The sequence below is a fragment of the Protopterus annectens genome, chromosome 1.part2, assembly GCF_019279795.1.
Source record: "Protopterus annectens isolate FY-2018-M chromosome 1.part2, PAN1.0, whole genome shotgun sequence".
NCBI classification, from domain to species: Eukaryota; Metazoa; Chordata; order Ceratodontiformes; family Protopteridae; genus Protopterus; species Protopterus annectens.
In genome coordinates this window covers 903,543,150-903,565,319 of record NC_056727.1, presented here as the reverse complement: position 1 = coordinate 903,565,319, position 22,170 = coordinate 903,543,150, and the positions used below count along the sequence as shown (strand labels likewise).

General features: G+C 40.0%; 1 protein-coding gene across 1 annotated transcript in view; it reads left to right on the top strand.

Moving 5' to 3' along the window:
• Window positions 1–22,170, top strand: part of COQ8A (coenzyme Q8A) — a 571,755-nt gene that overhangs the window by 320,236 nt on the left and 229,349 nt on the right. The window contains exon 11 of the mRNA XM_044059595.1: window positions 19,362–19,503. Within this exon, the coding sequence (XP_043915530.1) occupies window positions 19,362–19,503 (142 nt within the window). The remainder of the gene's footprint in view (window positions 1–19,361; window positions 19,504–22,170) is intronic.

Below are 22,170 nucleotides of genomic sequence, written 5' to 3'. Positions count from 1 at the left end.
CTTTCCCATCACATCTCCAGCAATTGCTATTTGCGTGTAAAGTCTGCTTTGGGTATAAAGTGTAAACACTTGCATGCAAAAATCATGAACCTTCTGGACTATGTTACATTCTTGGGAGTCATACATATGTCTTCCCTCTGTTCCTTTACATGTTGCCTTTTTCTGTCTCTCCAAAATTTTTTCTAACCTCTTCTGATTGATTCTTGTAGTTATGCAAAGATTAACTGCTCTACTAGTTATTCTATTTTTTAGTAGTTGTTTCTGTTTTAGACTCAACTAAAAACTCAACCAGAGCTGGTCCTTCAACACTTCTATTTCTTCTCTTTGTCTATATTCTATTTTTACTCCCTGGTAGGGAAGGCAAGCTCTTACCTGCAGTCCCTTTTTAATTATTTGCTCCAAAAACCTTGGCTCCTATGATATTTTTCTGTGATTAAATTCCATCCCTCTTGTCTGTTTTCTATGTCCTTACTTGCAGACATCCTTATTGGTAAAGTCTTCATTCCCATGTTAGAGTAGTCTTTCGTCATAGAGAATTCAAGGCAACTGGGCAATGTGGCCAATTATGCTTTGCTGGTACCCATCCTCAGAGATGTTAATTTGCCTTTTCTAGAAGACCTAGACCAGTCATGCTGAAGGTAAATTTGGGAATACCCACCCAGTCGTCTGACTCCTTTTTAAAGGAAGGTAGTGTGTCACATTGCTAGATCTGGAGTGAAAGTTCCCTCAAGAGAAGCAGTAGTCATTGCTATCTCTTCACCATGATGTGTTTATTTGCTGAAGCAGGTTTAGAACTCTGGTCTTGGTGTTCATTAAATTGTTTGATTTGTGGAGATATAGCAGGTCAAGGACTAATGGACCTCCCCTATGGAGTCTGTAGGACACTGAACATAATAGAGCCTCCAGTTTCTCCTGGAAGATTAGGTATTTTAGGCCTTTGATATATTTTTTTAGATATCTCTGTGGTCTTTTCAACTGTATAGCAGGATACATCCCAAAGGGGACATTGTTTTCAATGATAGGGCTGATCAGTGCAGAATATAGAGGGTTAAGGACAACTTAAGATCTAGAAGAGAACTTTTCACCTGCTCCAAGTATTAGGATTTCATAACCACTCTTTGCAACATGATTAAATGAGAAGACATTACCTACCCATGCTCCAAGGTGACTTGCATCATTTTGGAGTGGGGTGTTGTCTACACTGTACATTGGGTTGAGGAAATGTTTACCAAATGCAACAGTATTGCACTTTTTAGCATTTAGTTTTAGATCATTTTGGAGTGGGGTGTTGTCTACACTGTACATTGGGTTGAGGAAATGTTTACCAAATGCAACAGTATTGCACTTTTTAGCATTTAGTTTTAGCCCATTTTCTGTGCAGCAGCTATTAACATGTCCAGGCTCAACTTGTAGCTTCTGCATGTCAGAAATGTAAATGTAATATCCTGTATGGTTGTTGTGTTATCCTCAGGCCTACATCCAAAATTCTACTCAAGTCATTATTTCATGAACTCCTCCTCCCCTGTTTCATCCCTCCTTTCCACTTAGGTGTGTAACTTTCTGCTTGTGTTATGTGTGTGAGCCTTAACTGTGTAGCTGTAAAGTAGCCCTTCACATCATGCAATCCTAAACCACTTTGCTTTTGTGAGAAAGTGTATCCGAATAGCTCTTGCCCTATTCCCATCCCATATTAATTTATTCATTCAGCTTCTTTAATAATTATGGTCCACAACTTCTGCACTGGTTAAGAAAAATGTCTGACTTCTGCATAAAACTAAAAGGGACTAAACATTTTAATTGCTTGTACTGTGTATATCCATAACCAGGAGGCTCCAGCTTCTCCATTTTTGTATCCTCTTTTGTTTAATCTTTTCTCAAGTAATCATCATCTTCGACTGCTCCCGTTAGGGGTCGCCACAGCAGATCATCTGTTTCCATTTCTTCCTGTCCTCTGCATCATGCTCTTTCACACCAGCCGCCTGCATGTCCTCTCTCACCACATCCGTAAACCTCATCTTGGGCCTTCCTGTTTTCCTCTTACCTGGCAGCTCCATCCTTAGCATTCTTTTCCCAGTATACCCAGCATCCCTCCTCAGCACATGTCCAAACCAACGCAATCTCACCTCTCTTGCTTTGTCTCCAAACTGTCCAACCTGAGCTGACACTCTAATATACTGATTCCTAATCCTGTCCATCCTAGTCACACCCAGTGCAAATCTTAACATCTTTAACTCTGCCACATCCTCTCTTGCCTTTTCGTCAATGCTACCGTCTCCAACCCATATAACATAGCTGGTCACATTACCCTCTTGTAGACCTTCCCTTTCACTCTTATTGGTACTCGTCTGTCACAAATCACTCCTGACACTCTTCTCCATCCATTCCACCCTGCCTGTACTCTCTTCTTCACCTCTCTTCCACACTCACCATTACTCTGAACTGTTGATCCCAAGTACTTAAACTCATCCACCTTTACCAACTCTACTCCCTGCATCCTCACCATTCCTCTATCCTCCCTCTCATTTACACACATATATTCTGTTTTAGCCCTGCTGACCTTCATTCCTCTCCTCTCTAAAGCATATCTCCACCTCTCCAGGGTCTCCTCAACCTGGTCCCTACTCACTACATATCACAATGTCATCTGCAAACATCATAGTCCACGGGGCCTCCTGTCTAATCTCATCTGTCAACCTGTCCATCACCACTGCAAATAAGAAAGGGCTCAGAGCTGATCCTTGATGTAATCCCACCTCCACCTTAAACGTATCTGTCTCTCCCACCGCAGTCTGCTCTCCCACCGCAGTCCTCACTAATGTCACACTACCCTTGTACATATCCTGTACCACTCTTACATACTTCTCTGCCACTCCCGACTTCCTCATACAATACCACAACTCCTCTCTAGGCACTCTATCATATGCTTTCTCTAAGTCCACAAAGACACAATGCAACTCCTTCTGAACTTCTCTGTATTTCTCCGTCAATGCTCTCAGAGCAAACATCGCATCTGTAGTGCTCTTTCCTGGCATGAAATCATACTGCTGATCACCAGTCATCACCTCCCTTCTTAACCTAGCTTCCACTACTCTTTCCCATAACTTCAAGCTGTGACTGATCAATTTTATCCCTCTGTAGTTACTGCAGCTCTGCACATCACCCTTATTCTTAAAGATAAGGTACCATAACACTTTTTCTCCACTCCTCAGGCATCCTCTGACTTTCCAAAATTTCATTAAACAATCTGGTTAAAAATTCCACTGCCATTTCTCCTAAGCACCTCCATGCTTCCACTGGTATGTCATCTGGGCCAACAGCCTTTCCATTCTTCATCCTCTTCATAGCTGTCCTTACTTCCTCCTTGCTAATCTGCTTCACTTCCTGATTCACTATCCCCACATCATCCAACCTTCTCTCTCTCTCTCTCTCTCTCTCTCTTCATTCATCAGCCCTTCAAATTACTCTTTCCATCTACTCAACACACTCTCCTCACTTGTGAGTATGTTTCCCTCACTGTCCTTTATCACCCTTACCTGCTGCACATCTTTCCCAGCTCTGTCCCTCTGTCTAGCCAATCAGTACAAGTCCTTTTCTCCCTCTTTAGTGTCCAGTCTCTCATACAACTCTCTATATGCCTTATCCTTAGCCTTCGCCACCTCTCTCTTTGCCATGCGCCTCATCTCCTTTTACTCATGTCTACTTTCTTCATCTCTTTGACAATCCCACTTCTTCTTCTTCGCCAGCCTCTTCCTCTGCATACTCTCCTGTACTTCCTCATTCCACCACCATGTCTCCTTGTCCTCCTTCCTCTGCCCAGATGTCACACCAAGCACCTTCCTAGCAGTCTCCCTTACTAGCTTTGCTGTAGTTACCCAGCTATTCGATAACTCTTCATTGCCTCCCAGTGTCTGTCTTAACTCTTCCCTGAACTCCACCTCACAATCACCCTTTTTTAACTTCCACCATATAATCCTTGGCACTGCTTTCACACTCCTCCTCCGCTTCTTGATCACCAACATCATCCTAAAGACCACCATTCTATGCTGCTTAACTACACTTTCCCCAGTCACCACTTTACAGTCTCCAATCTCCTTCAAACTGGCCCTCCTACATAGGATATAATCCACCTGTGTGCATCTTCCTCCACTCTTGTACGTCACCCTATGCTCCTCCCTCTTCTTAAAATACGTATTCACCACAGCCATGTCCATCCTTTTCGCAAAATCCACAATCATCTGACCTGCATTCCTCTCCTTAACACCATACCTACCCATCACTTCCTCATCTCCTCTGTTCACTTCACCAACATGCCCATTGAAGTCCGCTCCAGTCACTAGTCTCTCACCCTTTGGTACACTCACCACCACTTCATCCAACTCACTCCAAAATGTTTCTTTCTCATCCATCGCACACCCAACTTGTGGAGCATATGCACTAACAACATTCATCATTACACCATCAATTTCAAGCTTCATACACATCACTCTATCAGACACTCTCTTCACCTCCAAAACACTCTTGGCATACTGTTCTGTTAGGATAACCCCTACCCCATTTCTTCTGCCATCCACACCATGATAACAATTTGAACCCCCCCCTCCTATACACCTGGCCTTAGTCCCCTTCCATCTGGTCTCTTACACGCACAATATATCAACCTTCCTTCTCTCCATCATATCAGCTAGCTCTCTCCCTATACCAGTCATACTGCCAACATTCAAAGTTCCTACCCTCAGTACTACACTCCTTACCTTCCTCCTCTCTTCCTGCCTTCGGGCATGCCTTCCCCTCCTCACCTTCTTCGGCCAACAGTAGCCCAATTTCCGCCATCACCCTGTTGGCTAACAGTACTGGTGGTGGTCGTTGTTAACCCGGGCCTCGACCGATCTGGTATGTAATTATAAAATGTTCTCCGCATCAGTAATTTGGCAGAGGTTTTACGCCGGATGCCCTTCCTGACGCAACCCTCCCCATTCATCTGGGCTTGGGACCGGCACAAAGAAATGCACTGGCTTGTGCATCCCCAGTGGCTGGGTTTAATCTTTTCTCAAGTACCCTTTTTAATCCATACACCTAAATACTTTGTTATATCACCATAGATATATGGGTATTGTTGAACCAATTAATGTGTGGGTACGTAGTTGTATAACCTTTGTTTTATCTTTATCTATATATCTTGCATCCTGAAAAGACTTGAAACTGTCTCAAAACATTCCACAGCAATGAAATGTCCTTTTCAGGATTTATCAAGTACAAAAAAAAATATCATCTCTGAATAACACAAATCTTTCTCGATTCCCAAAACACTTTTATCCATGAGTTTGTGCTTTAGCAATTCATCCAGGGTAGTCTACCTAGGAATTTGCCAAAGTTGTTTATCATTTTACGTGGGCAAAACAGAAAGGGAGTTAAGGCGTAGGATATATGAGCACATGAATGACATAAAAACAAAAAAGGAGACGAATGCTTTTGTTAAGCACTCTCAAAATTGTGTCAATATGTCCATTCGCTTTTTTGTCCTGGATAGGGTGCTTTGTGACATGAGGGGAGGTGATTGGCAGAATGCTTTAAACATGAAGGAATTAATGTGGCAGTTAAAGCTGGATGCCACTAGGAACCCAGGCTTGAACGATGGAATCAGTTTAGCCTGTATTTTAAAGGACAAAAGTAATAAATTATGAATTACAGTTTATTGCCAATATTTTTAATATTTTGCTATCATGGCATATTTTGATGGGATCTTTGTTCTTATTGGTTAATTGTTACTTATTTATTGATTATATTGATTATATCAGAAGTTTTGTATAAAACCTATAAGAAAAGTTAGATCAAAACAATTGATGTATCAATTTATTATTTATTTCTACATAGATAAATTTATATTTCAATTTAGTATGTTAAGAACATTTGTAATGTTTTTGTTGCTTACTTGCGAAACATGTTTTAATATATTTCCATGGTTTGAAAGTTTTAAGAATCTAACAATTAACTAATTTTTTATCTTAAGTATGATACAATGCATGTACATTCCTGTTTCAATATTTCATGCATTATTATACAAAATTTGCGATTCATCTATTCTACAATTTCCCAGAAAACATGAAAACAAGGGATTATGCCAGGTTGGCATTTAGTATTTTTAATATTTTCAGCATTTATTTGTTTATATTTTTTTAAGTACTTTATGCACTTCATATGCGCGTTTACATTTACAGTATGGAAATGATTTGAACTGATAGTGTATAGCAGTGAAGCATTAGCAATATTATTATTTTCAATGCTTCATGGTTATTTTGGCGCAGGTATAAATACAATTTTCTGTATATTGGTTATAAGCATCTGGTACACAAAGCATTCCACTGGCTAAACTGCTGATATGTACGTTAGTGGTGGCAGCAACAATATCACCGGCAGATGATTTTATGTATATTTTCTATTGACGGTTTTTACTTTTTTATGATTGATTACACGTACATTATAATTTATTGTGTATTATTGCTTACCATTTGAAGTATTGCGCACTGGTACTGTTTTAAAAGAATTTTTGTATTTTTTACAATTTAGTATGCCAAGTGCGCATGTTAGGTTTGAACACGGACCACTGTAATAGCATTCTTTTATTTTCTGTTCCAAAAAACAAGTCCAACTAATTGCACAATTGTTTAATTGTTCAAGCAATTAATGCAATAATTCACTTAATGTTTACTTAAGCATATATAAACACGGTTTGGTGTGCAAACAGTTACACTTGAAAAAGCCCGTTACAAACGGGCGAAAGCGCTTGTGATTGGAGTTCTTTTCGTTTTGTGGAATAAAACTTTTTTTGCTAACACCGGCTGGTTATTTGGCGAGGATTTCCATTGAATTACTGTTTTAAGCTACAATGTGATTCCTTGGTTGTATTTGCATTTGTTGAACACTTTCTTGAACTGCAGAGTGAGGATTGGTTGTCATTCGTATTTTTTGCTTCGTTGTTCTTTAGTAATGGTGTCAAGTATAAAGCAAATAAAAGTAAAGAAGGCAACCAAGCCAGCTTTCATTTTTCAGACGCAGCTTATTGGATAGGAATCCTCCCACCTTAATTCTTGCCTCCAGTCCTGCATATATCCTTGTTATTTTCATATCTAGGGAATGCAAATTTATTGCCCTGCTCATAAAAGTCTAACCTTACTCTATTGAATGACTTCTCTGCATCAAGACCCATCAACAATGGTGGCATTTTCTTACACTCTCCTTCTGTCTAGATCATCATTGCTGTATTAATGTTGTCAGATGTCTGCCTTCCCTGCACATTTATTTCTTTTGTTTATTTATTTTCCAGGATAGAGCAGTGATCTTCATGGACCTTTTTCGCACTCCACCCAGGAGCTGTGTTTGGTTAAGTGACTTGCTCAGAGTTGCACAGTTAGGCAGTGGGAGGTGAGAGAATCAAACATTGCACTGGGAGGTGAGAGAATCAAACATTGCACTGGGAGGTGAGAGAATCAAACATTGCACTGGGAGGTGAGAGAATCAAACATTGCACTGGGAGGTGAGAGAATCAAACATTGCACTGGGAGGTGAGAGAATCAAACATTGCACAACTGGACTACAGGAAACTGCTCACTAACAGCTCTTTAATCCTCTAAGACAACTGCCAGACAGCTTTATATACATCGATTTTGGCAACAGCTTTGCCATTGTCTTAGCTGGTATAGAGATACCCACTTTATAATTTTGGTTTAAAATTGAAATTAGTCTGTATTAAGTTGGTCTGAGAGGTCTTTAGCCTCTTTGCAGAATGCAGCCGTCACAGTGTTGTCCCATGATGCTGGTACTGTCCCTCCTTTTAAAATATTGTTAAACAAAATCTTTGAGATCTGCATCACTTTCTTCTCTCCTAACTGCCACAGAGACGCCATCTTTTCTTGGATGCTTCCCTGTTGATTGATTGTATGTCCCCATTTATCTCATCCCTTCCTATCTTGGCTATTAATTCTTATTCTTGCCCTTGGCATGGTTGTCTTCCATAATTATTTCCATGTGTGCATTTTCTTGCTTTCCACATTCCTCTGTTTTATACATATTTTCATATAATTTCAAAAATGTCTCCAGTACTACTTTAGAATCTGTGGTTGTCTTCTTGTCTTAGTCTCCCTATGTTTGGCAAGAAATCTTTTTACTTTCTATCGCCTGAGTCATTGTGCTAAGAGTTTTTTGTGCTCTGAAGTTATACAAAATGCTTGCTTAGTGGCATCCTTTCTAAATTCATGCCTATTGTCCAAGTACTGCCTTGTGTTCCTTTTACTAGTCAGCAAATGCTACTCTCTTTGTTCTGTGAGATTCCCCTTTCTATGCAGAATGTTAACATTTGTCAACCCTCCTAAATAATTTCTGTTTCTACTTTCCCTTGACTCTGTCTTATTTCTGTCATAGGTATCTGTTCTGAAGAAATATCTATCTTCCGTAGTAAGTGTCATATCATATTCGCTATTCATTCCTTAAATTCCTCTCATTTTAACATACAGGTAGGAAAAGTCAGTGTGTCTTATTTTCATTGCCCTACATTTTTGTTTTAGACTTTATTGGTTCATGACCTGAAATTGTTATTGAATATGTTTCAGACCGTTCAATTAAATTTCCACGTTCCTGTGAAATGTAACTTCTTTCCATTATATCCCAGTTATTGTGTCTTTTGGGAATAATAATTATTAAATGTGTTTCTGCTTGTAGATTCATATCTTCCTTTCCAAATATTCTCCTATATTTCTTTGGAAACCTATCCTGCTTTGTTATATTTTCCTCTTGTAGGTCCTCCTGATACATCCTCACTTGCAAATCAGTGTCCATTTTCTACCCATAAATAATAATCCTTGCTGAAAGCTAAATATTTCTCCTAAAATGCTGTTAAGTAGTAAGATGGAATGTATCACATGGCAGCAGTGTAATCCTCCTTCCCTGCCAATGACCCATTATTACCACAAATCTGCCACTGTCATCTTTTCCTTTTCTGTCACTATTGGAGCCCCTCTCACAATCATTATTATTGCCTTCCTTTTATTTTATTTTCTTCTTGATAGGCTGCTGAATATTCAGTCTAAACTCCTTTCTTTGACAAATTTATTTTTATTTCTGATCAAAATGTGTCTTGTGTAACATTATTTGCACCCTATACTTGATATAATTTAGTACTGTTTTTTTTGCCTATACCTGCATTGACTGACATTCCATGATCAAATTGTTAAAGTAGTTATTCTGATAAAAATCTATTATGTTCACATATTCAGAATGACTGTTCTTTTGAATAAGTTTCCAGTTTCTTACATGCACATATTGATGCTTAGTAGGCTGATCTTGTATGGAGTTGCTTCTCATTTCTGAACCCATATCATGTTTTCCCAGACTTTTTGTTTCAATAAAAACCCTCCGAAACAAGCAACTAAATACATTTTAAACCTTTAACTTGCATCAAACAGACAAAAAGGGAAACAGCCTTTCCATATAGTGACAGTTGGCCAAAACAACTGTGCCCACAGACTTCAGCTATTGTGAGTTTAGGTTTAATCATGCTAGAAGTGCATTATAAAACCACTGTTCATTTTTGTACAACCACCATCTGTCCTTGTCATACTTGCTCTCTTTCTCAGTCTAAACTGATGCTTAGAGTTAAGAAATGGTGCACTGGCTACCCTTAGATGAATAAACGTAATCATGTAGTGTTATATTTACGTAATAAGGCTGGTAGGAATGCAGCTACTTGCAAAGGTTTTCACTTCTGTGCATTAAACTTTCATTTATTTTCACTGCATTTTTTGCCATTTCCCCATTAATTACTTACTGTGATGTTTCCTAAACAAATGCTTCAGAGCACATTCTTCAGACATTTCTTGACTAAATGTCTGCTGCTGTAGGCATATACTGTCTCACTGCTGGCACTTGGTGGGAACAAAAAATGCTAATAGTTTTACAAATGCAAGAACAAGCTGTTTTCAAATATTAGAGAGTTGCCATGTGCTTCTAGCCTATTTACTCAAGAGAAATAAAAATAATTTTTTTATCTGCAGCATAAATTAAGAACATTTGCCTGTATCTCCACCTGTATAAAGCAGAGGAATTGTATTTTAATTCACATATATGATCAGTGTACCTCCCCAACAGCCCACTGTCACGTTTTATTCCTTATGCCCAACTTTTACCTTGTTAAAATATATATGCTGGATACTTTGCAGTCAACGAAAAATACTTAAGTCACTAGCATAAATGGCAGTCACTGATGAGACTCGCCAGTCTCACACTTCAAATACCTGTGAATTCATACTACATGAGCTGCTTTACAGTACAGTCCAGTTTAGTTCAAAACATTTTATTATGCACATTTTACTAAGAACAAAAAACTTTACTTAGTTACATCTTCAAACCCTTCACTGTTCTTAAAGCATTGCTAACAAGGTGGAGAAATATGCTTTGGAGTCGCACCCGTCTCTTGTTGTTTCCTGATTCCAGGGATAAACTCGCTTCTCTTCTGCTTGGTGTATAGTGAGTACTCATTTTCCACAAACACTGTGGTGTTCCAATTCGTGATTCTTTTCCCCTCTGTTGTTTTGTCAGAAGCAGCTCTTTCTACGGGGTTAACTGCATGTATGCTATTTTTGGTCTTGGTTTCTTTCACATGACCAAATTTGGAACATATATACAGTGTCTTTAAATTGACAAATCCTGCTGTGGAATACCAGTCCAGTTATTTTTTGTTCTTTCATAAAATTAATACAGTGTGTTCCTTCCAGTTTTTCTGCTATAGCAGAAAACCTCAGGTTTTCTCTGTGTACTTTCTGTTTGAAACTGTTCTTCTTGAGAAGCTGCATATTCAGCTAGTCTTTCCTTCATTTCATCCTCTTAATTGCCGCTAACCTGCCCTATAGAAACCATCTTTGTCTTGTTCTGAAACAACTCAAATGGCTAGAGCTCACTAACCCTAAATCAACTTACCATAGCCCATTCCATAGTTCACGTACCTGATAAATCTCCATCCCTACAGAACATAGTTCAAATCCACCTCGATCCTCTGAACAATTACTACTTGAAATTGCTAAATCCAACAACAGCTTTGGAGACTTATTGTATTCTATCTATGTATCTAAATCATGGAATGCCACCCCCCAGAACGTACTAAACACAGGAAACCCAGCACATTGCAAAAAACTACTAAAGTCCCACCTAAATGACAACTGGTTATGCTCCTGCTCCTTACTTGGCTGAATCGATTTTCGCCCCTCCTCATCCCCCACCCTCGCTTCCCACTCTCCACTTTCATTATATCTCTTTTGCTTACTGTACCTATGGAAATGTAAGGATTATAAGTATAACAACATTAAGCAAAACAAACAGGCCTTTCTGCAATAAGGTGCCCTGTATATTAAACCTTTCACTGTAACTCTCTAATCACTGAAAAGTGTTACTGTCGCAAATGATTTTTTCCTCAAGTACATTCAGTGCTCTGAGCTACAACATAATGGCATTAAATATACTGATCCCAAGGATATTGCCAATATCCTAGCAGATTGATTTAGTGCCAACTTCACCCCCCTCTCACCCCCTAAAGGGCCCATCTCAATACCAAAAGATTGCCAAATTCCGATAATCACAGCCACACAGGTAGAAACCGCACTCTCCAAAGCTAAGAATGCAGCATCCATGGGACCATATGACATCCCAGGCTGTGTACTACATGAACTACAAAATGAACTGGCACCTCACCCAAGTGTCATGTATAATCATAGCCTCACCTCAGGCTTTGTGCCCACTGAGTGGCACACAGCTACAGTTATCCCGCTCCACAAGGGAGGATCCGCCTTGGATCCAGGGAACTACCGTCCCATCAGTCTGACAAGCCTGATCTGCAAGGGCATGGAACGCATTATCATGGAACTTATAAACAAAGACATTGGCAACCTTCAAACACTGGACCCCACCCAGTTTGGGTTTGTGAAGGACCGATCTTGTCTCCTGAATCTGATTGACTTCTTCAAATCATTCTCCAGAGCTGTGGACGAGGGTAAGGTGGTCCACACAGCCTATCTGGACCTCGCCAAGGCCTTCGACACCATCCCCCACTCTGGAATCATAGATAAACTTACTAACCTGGGCATAAATCCCTATGTCACTCCATGGGTTGCCAACTGGCTTACTGACAGAACCCAGACTGTAAAAGTAGCCAACTCCAAATCCAGCTCCAGACAAGTGGAGTTCCTCAGGGTTCAGTCCTGGGACCACTCTTGTTTGGCATCTACTTCTCTGAAGTACAGGCCAACACTAAGGGACTCTGACTAACAAAGTTTGCAGATGACTGCAAACTGGGAACCATTATAGAATCCCCAAATTATGTGGATATTCTACAAAAGGGCCTTACAAAAACAGTTGCCTGGTGCCAGAGCCATGGGCTCAAGCTTAATGCCAAGAAATGTATAGTTATCCCCTTTGGGAAAAAAACATGTACCCATGAATTACCACATAGGTGACAGGACACTAAACATCAAAAGTGTGATGAGAGACCTAGGGACACAGGTGGACAGTGGTCTCACTTTCGATAACCACATTGCCACAACAGTCAGGAAATCCTTCTATGTGGTACACCTCATCACTAAGGGCTTTTCATCCGAAAAAAGGAGGTCATTGTCCCACTGTACTCATCCTTCATTAGACCCATTATAGAGTATAATGCCCCATTTGGTATGTACCTCACAAGACATCTGCAACAGCTGGAAAGGCCACAGAAATACCTCACTAAAAGAATCACAGGCCTAAATCAGATGCCATATGCTGACCGTCTAAAAAAACTCCAGCTATACTCCCTGGCATATCGTCTACTCGGAGACTATCTCTGCTTAATGTACAAGGCAATGTCAAACCCTGAGCTGTTGGACATGCTCCACTTAAAGAAATCCCAATCCCTCAGAGCCACATGCTCCAGGGATCTAAACCTTGTCATCACAATGACCAAACATGCTGGAGGGATAGGTTCCTGACCCAGAGACTCCCCATACTCTGGAATTGACTGCCCATACATGTCAAGCAGAGCGCCTCATTGGCCCTCTTCAAAAGGAACCTTGCTTATTGGATGGGAGATAGGAAATTCACCCCGGGGATCATGTCAGTCACCCTGCTAGACAGGGGTCCAGAGAAGTAAATATTGTGGGAAGAAATATCCAGGGAATTGTTATGGCTAGGCTTGCATAGGCCCTAGGGCCGATAGCCTAGTACCAACCTATGAACCTATGTATATAGTACTGTGTATTCCTGTCCGCTTTTACTAACTTGTACAGTGATGCGTATACTATGTGATTTTAATTGTATATGACTTATTTCATTAATGTTTAAAATACTTCTTTATTACATACTGTTTATTGATTACTGTTATGTTGTTTCTATGTGGAGCTTTTCTCCATGGGCTTTCACTGAAAATGGGTAACTTGCCCAGTCGGACTTCCACAGTAAACAAATGTTAAATAAATAAAATAAAATAATTTCCACAGTTTTATCAGGTTTTTCTATTTTTCCAGACCGTTATTATTTGACTTTGAAAACTGAAGGTGGATTTAATGTATACACCTTCAAATGCATTTGATTTGTTTATTTTTTCCTTTAAATTACTTGAAGCCGTCTCCTGTACCAAAGTAAAACCTGAACTGCTTTTTTGCAGAACGGCTGCATGACACTTCCCCAACAGAGTTTTCTGTTAACTTTTTCTAGCAGATTTTCTTTTGGTTTCTCCATATTTCTTCTTTGCTGACATATGGCAGTGAAGTGACTGGCCACTAACTGAATTTTACCCCAAGTTTTAGCATATACTGGCTTTTTTACTTCTTCATTCTTTTCCACACTGGGAGGAGTTGTAATTAACATGCTTTTCAGTGCGCAGCCATCTTTGACCACCACTTAAATTATATTGTTAGATGTTTGAATGTAGTGTACAACTATATTTTACTGATTTATATGCTAACAATAGTTTGAGTAGGCAGTTTATTTTGCTTGCTGCTAACTGATGTTATAGTATTTGGTGAGGGGTAACCACAAAGTTTTGAATTTTGAATGTAATATTTATTTATTTATTTAATTAATTTTTACATTTGTTTACCGGGAAAGTCCGACTGGACACATGTCCAGGTCCAGGGAGAAAAGCTCCACATTAAACATACAGTTGTTCTGTCTTTCGGCTTTTCCCAGTTAGGGGTCGCCACAGCAGAACTCCGGTCTGCTAATGATTGGCAGTAGATTTTTACATACCGAGTTGCTGGCCCTGACGCACAACCTTCAACGAAGGTACGCCCATTCACGCATGTTTCCACACACAAGACGCTCTAGCTGAGAATCAAACAGGAAAATGTCTCACTGTGAGGCGACAACGCTACCGCAGCACCACCACCGCAGTACATTAAACATACAGTAATGCATTTAATAGTACTATACATAGGACAGTATGTTAACAAACTCTTTAAAACACAATTTGAACAACAGTTATAGTTAAAAGCTAACTAGTAGATTAGATTAACAAGAGTAACCAACACTTGATGGGTATTAGGCAACAACCCAAACAACAAAAATATTGAACAATAATTAAAGTGTATCCATATACAGTTCTATGTACATATATAAAGATATCAATGTTGCATTTTGTACCTTGGTATAATATGAAAAGAAATGAAACGTCTAAATGTGGTGTGTTATTTGTTGTGTTGAGGCAGAGTATCGTATAATGTTAGAGTAAAGAGATTTAATATGAAGTAGTAACTGTAAATTGTGTTTCTTGGGTAAATGTGTATGAAAAGTGAATTACGATTAAACATTGTTCATATGACAAACACTTTTTGTTAATTGCATTAGAGGATGATTTTTGAATTGCTTTTGCTGCTTAAACAATGAACAATGAGTAGAAAAACTCATTTTTATACAGAAGTATCTATTTTTAGGTTTGCTAAAATGATGAAAATTAACCAAATCGGATAGATTGAATTGACATGAAGGTTTATGTTTTTAATTAAAGCATTTATAGTAGAAACAAATGAATCAAGAAGCCATTTGCATGGATGTAGCTGTGTGGATTTAAAAGACCAACTTTGAAGGCATGTATGTTGATGAACATTGACAATACAGCAGTACTGCAGTTCAGATTGAACAGTATATATTTAAATTGACATACAGGTTTGCTGTCTATACAAGTGTCATTTGAGGAATAGACTGTTTAAATGGTAAAGTCCTTGAATATGTAGATTAACTGTTTGATTATCAGAAGATCTATTTTTAAGTAATAAATGCCTTTTCAAACTGCCTAGTTTGTTGACTTGCTAGGAAATTGGCCAGATGATGGTTTTAAAATTTGTTAGGAAACCATATGCTGAATAAACATAATGTGGCTATATGACTTGTGTATTTCAAATGTGTATATCAGAAGCCTGACAGTCTCCGGTCTTCTCTCATACAGTCCATCAATCACTTTGATGGACACTCTTGTTTTCACTTGCCTTCTTCCTGTCTGTACCAAATCATCTTCATCAGATTGACTTCTGCTTTTCTGCACATGTGCCCTAACCACCGTAATCTGTTCTCTTTGACCTTTTCTGCATTTGGAGCTACTTTGGCTTATGCTCTTATGTCCTTATTTCTTTGTCCTACAGTGTACATCCTATCAACTGTCTCAGGCACTTCATCTCCATCACCTCTGGCTTCCTCAACTCTGCTTTAAGTGCCCAGATTTCTGTACCATACAGTAGTACTGGTCGCACCTTACTTTCCACCTTTGGCTTTCTTCTGCCCAAAACTACCCCTGACACTGTGCAGTTTATAGCCCCTCTGATTCAATTTTTGGCCTCATTCAGGCTTCCTTTCTCAACCACCCCTCCCAGATACTTGAAGCTGCTAACCTATTCCACTATTTTTACTTCTGTTTCAAGTTTGAGCTTCTAATTTCCCACAATTGCTCCCATAACAACTGTCTTATCTGTACTCCGTTTCATCCGATGTGTCTTCAGATTTGATTAGATTCCCCAATCCTTTTCTGAAGATCTTAGTCAGAATCTGCCTGTAATGCCAAAATGTCTGCATACAGCAACTTTTACTGATTTGTTGATGTGTTCCGTCAGTAGTATGAACAGCAGTGGGCTTAGAGCTAAACTCTGATGCAGACCTACTCCCACTAGAACCTCTTTAGTGAGATTGGCCGCTGTTCGTACTTGAGTCACTGACTCCTTATATACAGCCTGCACTAATTCTATCAATGTTTCTGGGAGTTCTAACCACCACAGGACTGCCCAAATCAGCTTTCTCCAAGTGTAGAAATGCCCAGTTGGACTCTTTCCTCACCTCTAGCTTCTTCTCAACTATGTCTCCCTGCAAACACTGGGTCAGTTGTACTGCATCCTGAATCATTTTCCAGGCACTGATAGAGTGCCTCTGATAACTTGTTCTTTGCTATTGAAACTTCTTTCTTAACCTCTTTTTTAGTCACATTATTTCTTCCTAGTCTGGTCCATCTTTCATATGTCACGCTTTCTTACATTTCTTTTGATGACTTCCTGGACTTCTGCATTCCACTATGTTTATATTGTCACATGTGATGTTGAAAGCTGTGGTTGTTTTGTACAAAGTAATACCATTTGTGCTTACTGTATTTCATTTGGTTGTGCAGGTTGAACATTTGAATTGTTCTGTTAAAATGTTGTTGGCAAAAGGAAGGGATGGTGGACTCCTTTTGTTTGTTTGTGACAGCAGAGTGCTTGTGGAAAATGATGCGTGCAGTGAACATCAGGCAGAAGAGAAGCAAGTTTATCTTGACAGTCAGGAAATGTCATGAGGTGGGTGTGAGATTCAAGATGCTGCATCGAGCTGTTTCCAGGCCTTTTTTTTCTGAGTCAAAGATGTGTTTTGATGCAGATCAGGCAACAGATGAAGTGAGCAAGCCAGCAAACAGAAGGGGACTTATTCTTTTGATAGTAACAAAGCGCATGGAGAGATGCTGCCAATAAAACTTTTTCCATTATTACAAAAAGTGCTTGATAGACAGGAAAAAGGACAAGAGATGATTAGAGAATCAGGAGTATTGGGCTTGAACCAGAGACTGGTGTTTGGAGATGACCAGGAAGAAGACCAGCAACACTAAAATTAGTGAATACATGGGGTGGCATAGTAACACCGTGGATAGTATTGTCACCTTATAGCAAGAGGTTCCCCGGTTCAATTCTCGGCTGGGGTGCCTTTATTTGCAGAGTCTGCATGTCATCTCTGTGTTCTCGTGGGTTTCCTTCAGGTGCTCAAGTATCCTCCCACATTAAAAAGACATGCAGTAGGCAGATTGGACACAGTAAATTTGGCCATAGGTGTGACTCTGCATGCAAGTGTGTGGTGTGGAAGAACTTACCATGGCAGGGCTAGGCACCTGGTGGGGTAAACCTTGGCTATAGATTATCTTCACTATTGAAAGTGATACCTCGACCGCATGCCCAAAAATGGGAAAAAAGGGGTTGTGAATGGATGGATGGGAAATTATAAAGTATCAAATGCACTGGAATATATGAATATTTAAGTGAAATGTGACTTTGGAAGAAAATGTGTCTGAGAAAGAGTGGAATTTTGTTGACTGTGTAACTGCAAAGCATATACTTCACTTTGCCGTTAATATTTAAAAATGCATTGAAAATATAACAAGGCTGTAAAAAGGCCAGAACTGGTAATATCTATAGTTAGTAAGTTTTGGCTGTAAAGTTTTGAATGCATCATTAAAGACTTCAGCAGGGTAAAAAGTTAGTGGGCATTTTGAAGCCTTATAGTCTTGAGTACTAGAATGTCCTTAAGAGGTTATCGGCATATATCCCAAGGGCCTCCTTCAAAAGAGGTTTATGGTATTACACAGTGAAGACTTTGAATGGGTTCATCTAGGGTCTTTCTGTTTGTTGTTTAGCTTAAATATATCAGTTAGTTTAGAAGGCCTTCATTCAGCAGTCCCAGATACCTTTCTTTCTTATCCCTCATTCGGATAGCACCTCTTTTCAGCTTTGTCCATTAAGAGTTTCCTGCAAGTTAGACAGGTTTGTGCTTGTGTATTGCATTTTGTCATTGTATGTGCAATATTGTGATTGTTAAGCCTTGATATGCTGTTAGTATGCTTACTAGTGTTCATAAGCAAGCTGGCAGGCTCAAGAACTAGGCAGCTTGGTGTACATATTGGTGGAGAAGAACCAAATCATAGAATCCATCAAGGGGGTTTCTCTCTTAGAGTAACAGATATGGTAGGAACATGTCTGTTCTTTATTCCTAACTGCTGAAAGTGTCAGTATTATGATTATTTTAAAGTTTGTTTGGGACACTTGCTCTTGTGTATCCCTGTTTTTTTTTTAAATTCCGTTTCTTTGCTTCCTTACCATTCCACCCATTTTGTGATCTGTTGTGACAATCCCATTCATTCTCTTAAGGGGCTAGTCACAAAAGAGCATCTTCTTTTCTGACTAAGAAATTGCTGCCTATCCATTCTCTCTTCCGTAGATGAGATTGTTTTGTGTCCTTACTGTCAGAAAGGAAATGCTTCTGCATGAGAATGGATTGCACTTTACTAACAACTGGAACGTCTCCTTCCTAGAGACTTTGCTAGCAGTTACTACAGCAGTACCACATTCCCTTCCTGCAGAAGGATTGCTTGTCAGATGGCCGTAATTCTCCACTCCAGTCTAGCCATCACATATACGCATCACCCATAGCGCATGCAGACACCTGTCCTACTCCATTGGGTTTTTTCTCCCTTTTCTTAAGTTTGTGTGCATCTTGCATGTAAAGTAATGTGTGTTTCACTGTTTCTTTGTATATGCACCTGTATGTATTTTGTATATTGTAGAAAATTTTAATTCAGATTAAAAAAAAATATTTTTCATGTAATAAACTGTAAAAAAAAAAAATAATTTTTTTTTGCCAATTGTATGATGCCCACTAGGCACAATGGTTTCTTTTCATGGGCGTCCCGGCAGTATTCTGTTTAACTGACTTTCTTTAAGTAAATGAGTATGAAAATGAAGACTGTAGAAATCAAACCCAGATCTGCAGGAGTATATTGTAGCTTGTTAGTAGTTCATAGACTTAACTGTTTCTGCTGTACTGCAAGTCTTGAAAATTTTCAGCATTACAGGAATTATTTTTTTTTGTAGTGGTTTAGCTGTGCTGTCAAGCATAAGTCATGCTGTTTCAGAAAACGTTAAGCACAGGCATATGGTGCAGAAAGTTATTTAACTGTTGTATCTGCGTCAGCTGCTGTTAGTATTTATTAAGTAACTTTTAATCTCTGCACGTCTATGTTTGTGTGTACAACTGAATTCATTAATTGATTTTTAAAATCATTTTGTTAATAGGGAATTGATCAAGGACGATCCATTCTTTTATGTTCCCGCTGTAATTGATGAGCTTAGTAGCCAACACGTCTTGACAACTGAACTTGTTTCTGGATTTCCATTGGATCAGGCATGCGGGCTTAGCCAGGAGATAAGAAATGAGGTAATTGTTTATAGCCTTTCTGCATGTATACATTCCAAAAGATAATTTTACTACAGGGGTTTACTACATACATGTAGGACTGATGCCTGTTAACTTTACTTTTTTTAGCAAAACATATATGTATATATTTTTTGTTTTGGGGACCATGCATATATGATCGATGCCTTGGTTACGTAGTGCTTTCATCCCTCCTATACTCCATTGCTTTCACATTACCATACTTGATAAATAATAGTCACTGACATGCTGACAGGGCCCCACCTTTGGGTCTTAGGGATTGGACTTATCCTTCCCAGTAGTCAGCATTTGGCATCCTTTTCTGGAAATTTCCTTGGATTGAAACATGCCCATGACAAATGATGCTGTGACATCTGTGCGATATCACATATTGATTATATTAGCTTGCTTTTACTTTGTACTCTTCATTTGTCTTTGCTTGTTACACAATTTCCTTGCCAGTCATTGTTACCTTCATGACAAGTTCTTGCAGGGATAAAACCCTGATTAAGACATGGTTGATCCCATGTTCAATTAGCACAGACACTCACTGGAACTGGCATGGGAAAGGAGGGACATGCCTGTCCTCAGAAAGATAGCAGGGGAACAGAAGGGCTGTCCTGTTTGCATTTCCTCAGAAGAGAGGTGGTGATTTTGGGCACTGAATCTTTGGCCATGTATTCAGCACAGCAAGCATCAAAAGTACTAGCCGTCATTGATAGGTGTACACAAGTATGCATGTACTTGAAGTATAGTGGTACCCAAGTTGATGGGCAGTAATTAAAAGTAACACCCTCCTTGCTGGGATGCAAATGAAGGTACAAGCAAAACGCTATGGCTGACTAGATTAAGGTCCCCTCTTAAGTGTTGGAGGCTTAATGGGTGGCAAGCAAGGGGACTAAAAATATACAAAACAATCCAACAGTTGCATGTCCTTTATTTGCTGCTTACTGAAATTTATCCACATTTGTACTGGACAGTAGGAGGAGGCATCTCCTAGGAATGGTGGAGGATGTGTGTAGGTACATTTTCATGAATTCCAGAATTTTCTGCACCTAGGACTTCACTCTCAGGATTGGGTAAGGTCTAATCCATGTGGAGGTAAGTCTGCATTTTCACAGCCCGTAGAGCCTTCATAATGATAAGTGTCTCAAGTTAGTGGAGGCTCATTTTTTTTTTGTTCTGTTCTTCTGTTGGAGCAGCACATAAGAGGCCTAGCAGAGAGATACGAGTCCAGCTGTCACCCAGGGTGGGGTACATCCTGGTGCCGGTTGCTCCACTTGTCCTCTGATTCATAGTCAGGGCCACGGGCCTGTAAAACCTGATGTTAATTGTACCAATGGCCTTGTTCTGCAAAATGTACAGCACCCACTGTGTGTTATCTTTTTTACTGAGGCTGTTACAGGGCATGAACTTTCCTTCTGATAAGGTTCCCTGGGGTCTGATAAGTAGGAAGGTTGTTAATGAGATGGATTCTTGAGTCCCCCCATTTTCTTCAGATGTTCATCGTGTTTCACTGTTGCAGTCATTACACTTGGGTTATCCTGCTGGCAGGCTATCCGCAGTCGGCCTGAATTCCAAAGTCCTGGTCCGGCGTCGGTTGCTCTCGCCTCTTCCCTGACGTCAGTGCGCCAGGGGTATAAAGGATGCAGCCGATGCCATTTTCTTCAGTCTTTCTTGCCGCGCGGTGCCCGAAGCAAAAGCAATTCGCAAGTGCCGGCCGATTCCTGAGATTTTCAAAACCGAATTTCAGATCCGAAGTCTTCATTAAAGCTAAGTGACCCCATTGGGGAAACTTTTTCCTTGCTCCAGACCAATGTCAGAAAAAGTTAACAATTGTATTTCTTGTGGGAAGCAAATACCTCGTAAGGATTTTCATTCTTGCTGTATTCCTTGCCTAGGCCCTGACCACGACGTTGCTAGCTGTCGGTTTTGTGCTAGATTTAACCAACGCACTATTAAGCGTCGGTACGATTTTGCCTTTCATTACTTTGGCCGAAGATTTAATTATATAATGCCGTCAGAACAGCCGTCGACCAGAGTTTATAAAAAGTGCAAGGAAAAGGACAGGCATCCGAGGTTCAAAACTGACGACGAGACCTCCGCTAGGCCAGTCGCTGGTTCGCCGGTTCTTAGTGAGGCGCTTTCGCAGCCCCTGACGCCCGCTACCTCAGAGCCACAGGCCGCTTCCGACTCCCACGTGGAGCCGACTAGGCCTCTGGATACTCAAGGTATTGGACACTCAAACTATTCCCTCAGATGGGTCCAGAGCCGCTGAGCAGGCATCTGATTTCTATGGGTGTTTTCAGACCTACACAGTTATATGTAAAGCCAACCTCAGCTTCAGAGGCAAAGACTAAAGCAGCTCTAATGACAAAGAAACAAGTACAGCACTCTCCTGCACAGACTTCCATGCCTAAAAAACAGATGCTTAAAATGGCCGAAGACCTAATTACTTTGATCAGTGTTTCCCATCCCCCTCCTGATAAGAGGCCTAGGCAAGAGACAGAATATGAATCTTCAGAGCAGGTTTCCATTTCCTCTGACTCCTCTTCTGCACAGGGATACTCCCTTCCTCCCTATGAGGATTCTGATGCTGAAGAGTCTATTCCTTCAGCCTCTCCTCCTGCGGATTATTCTTTTGCGGAACCCCTTCATACCATGAGGGAG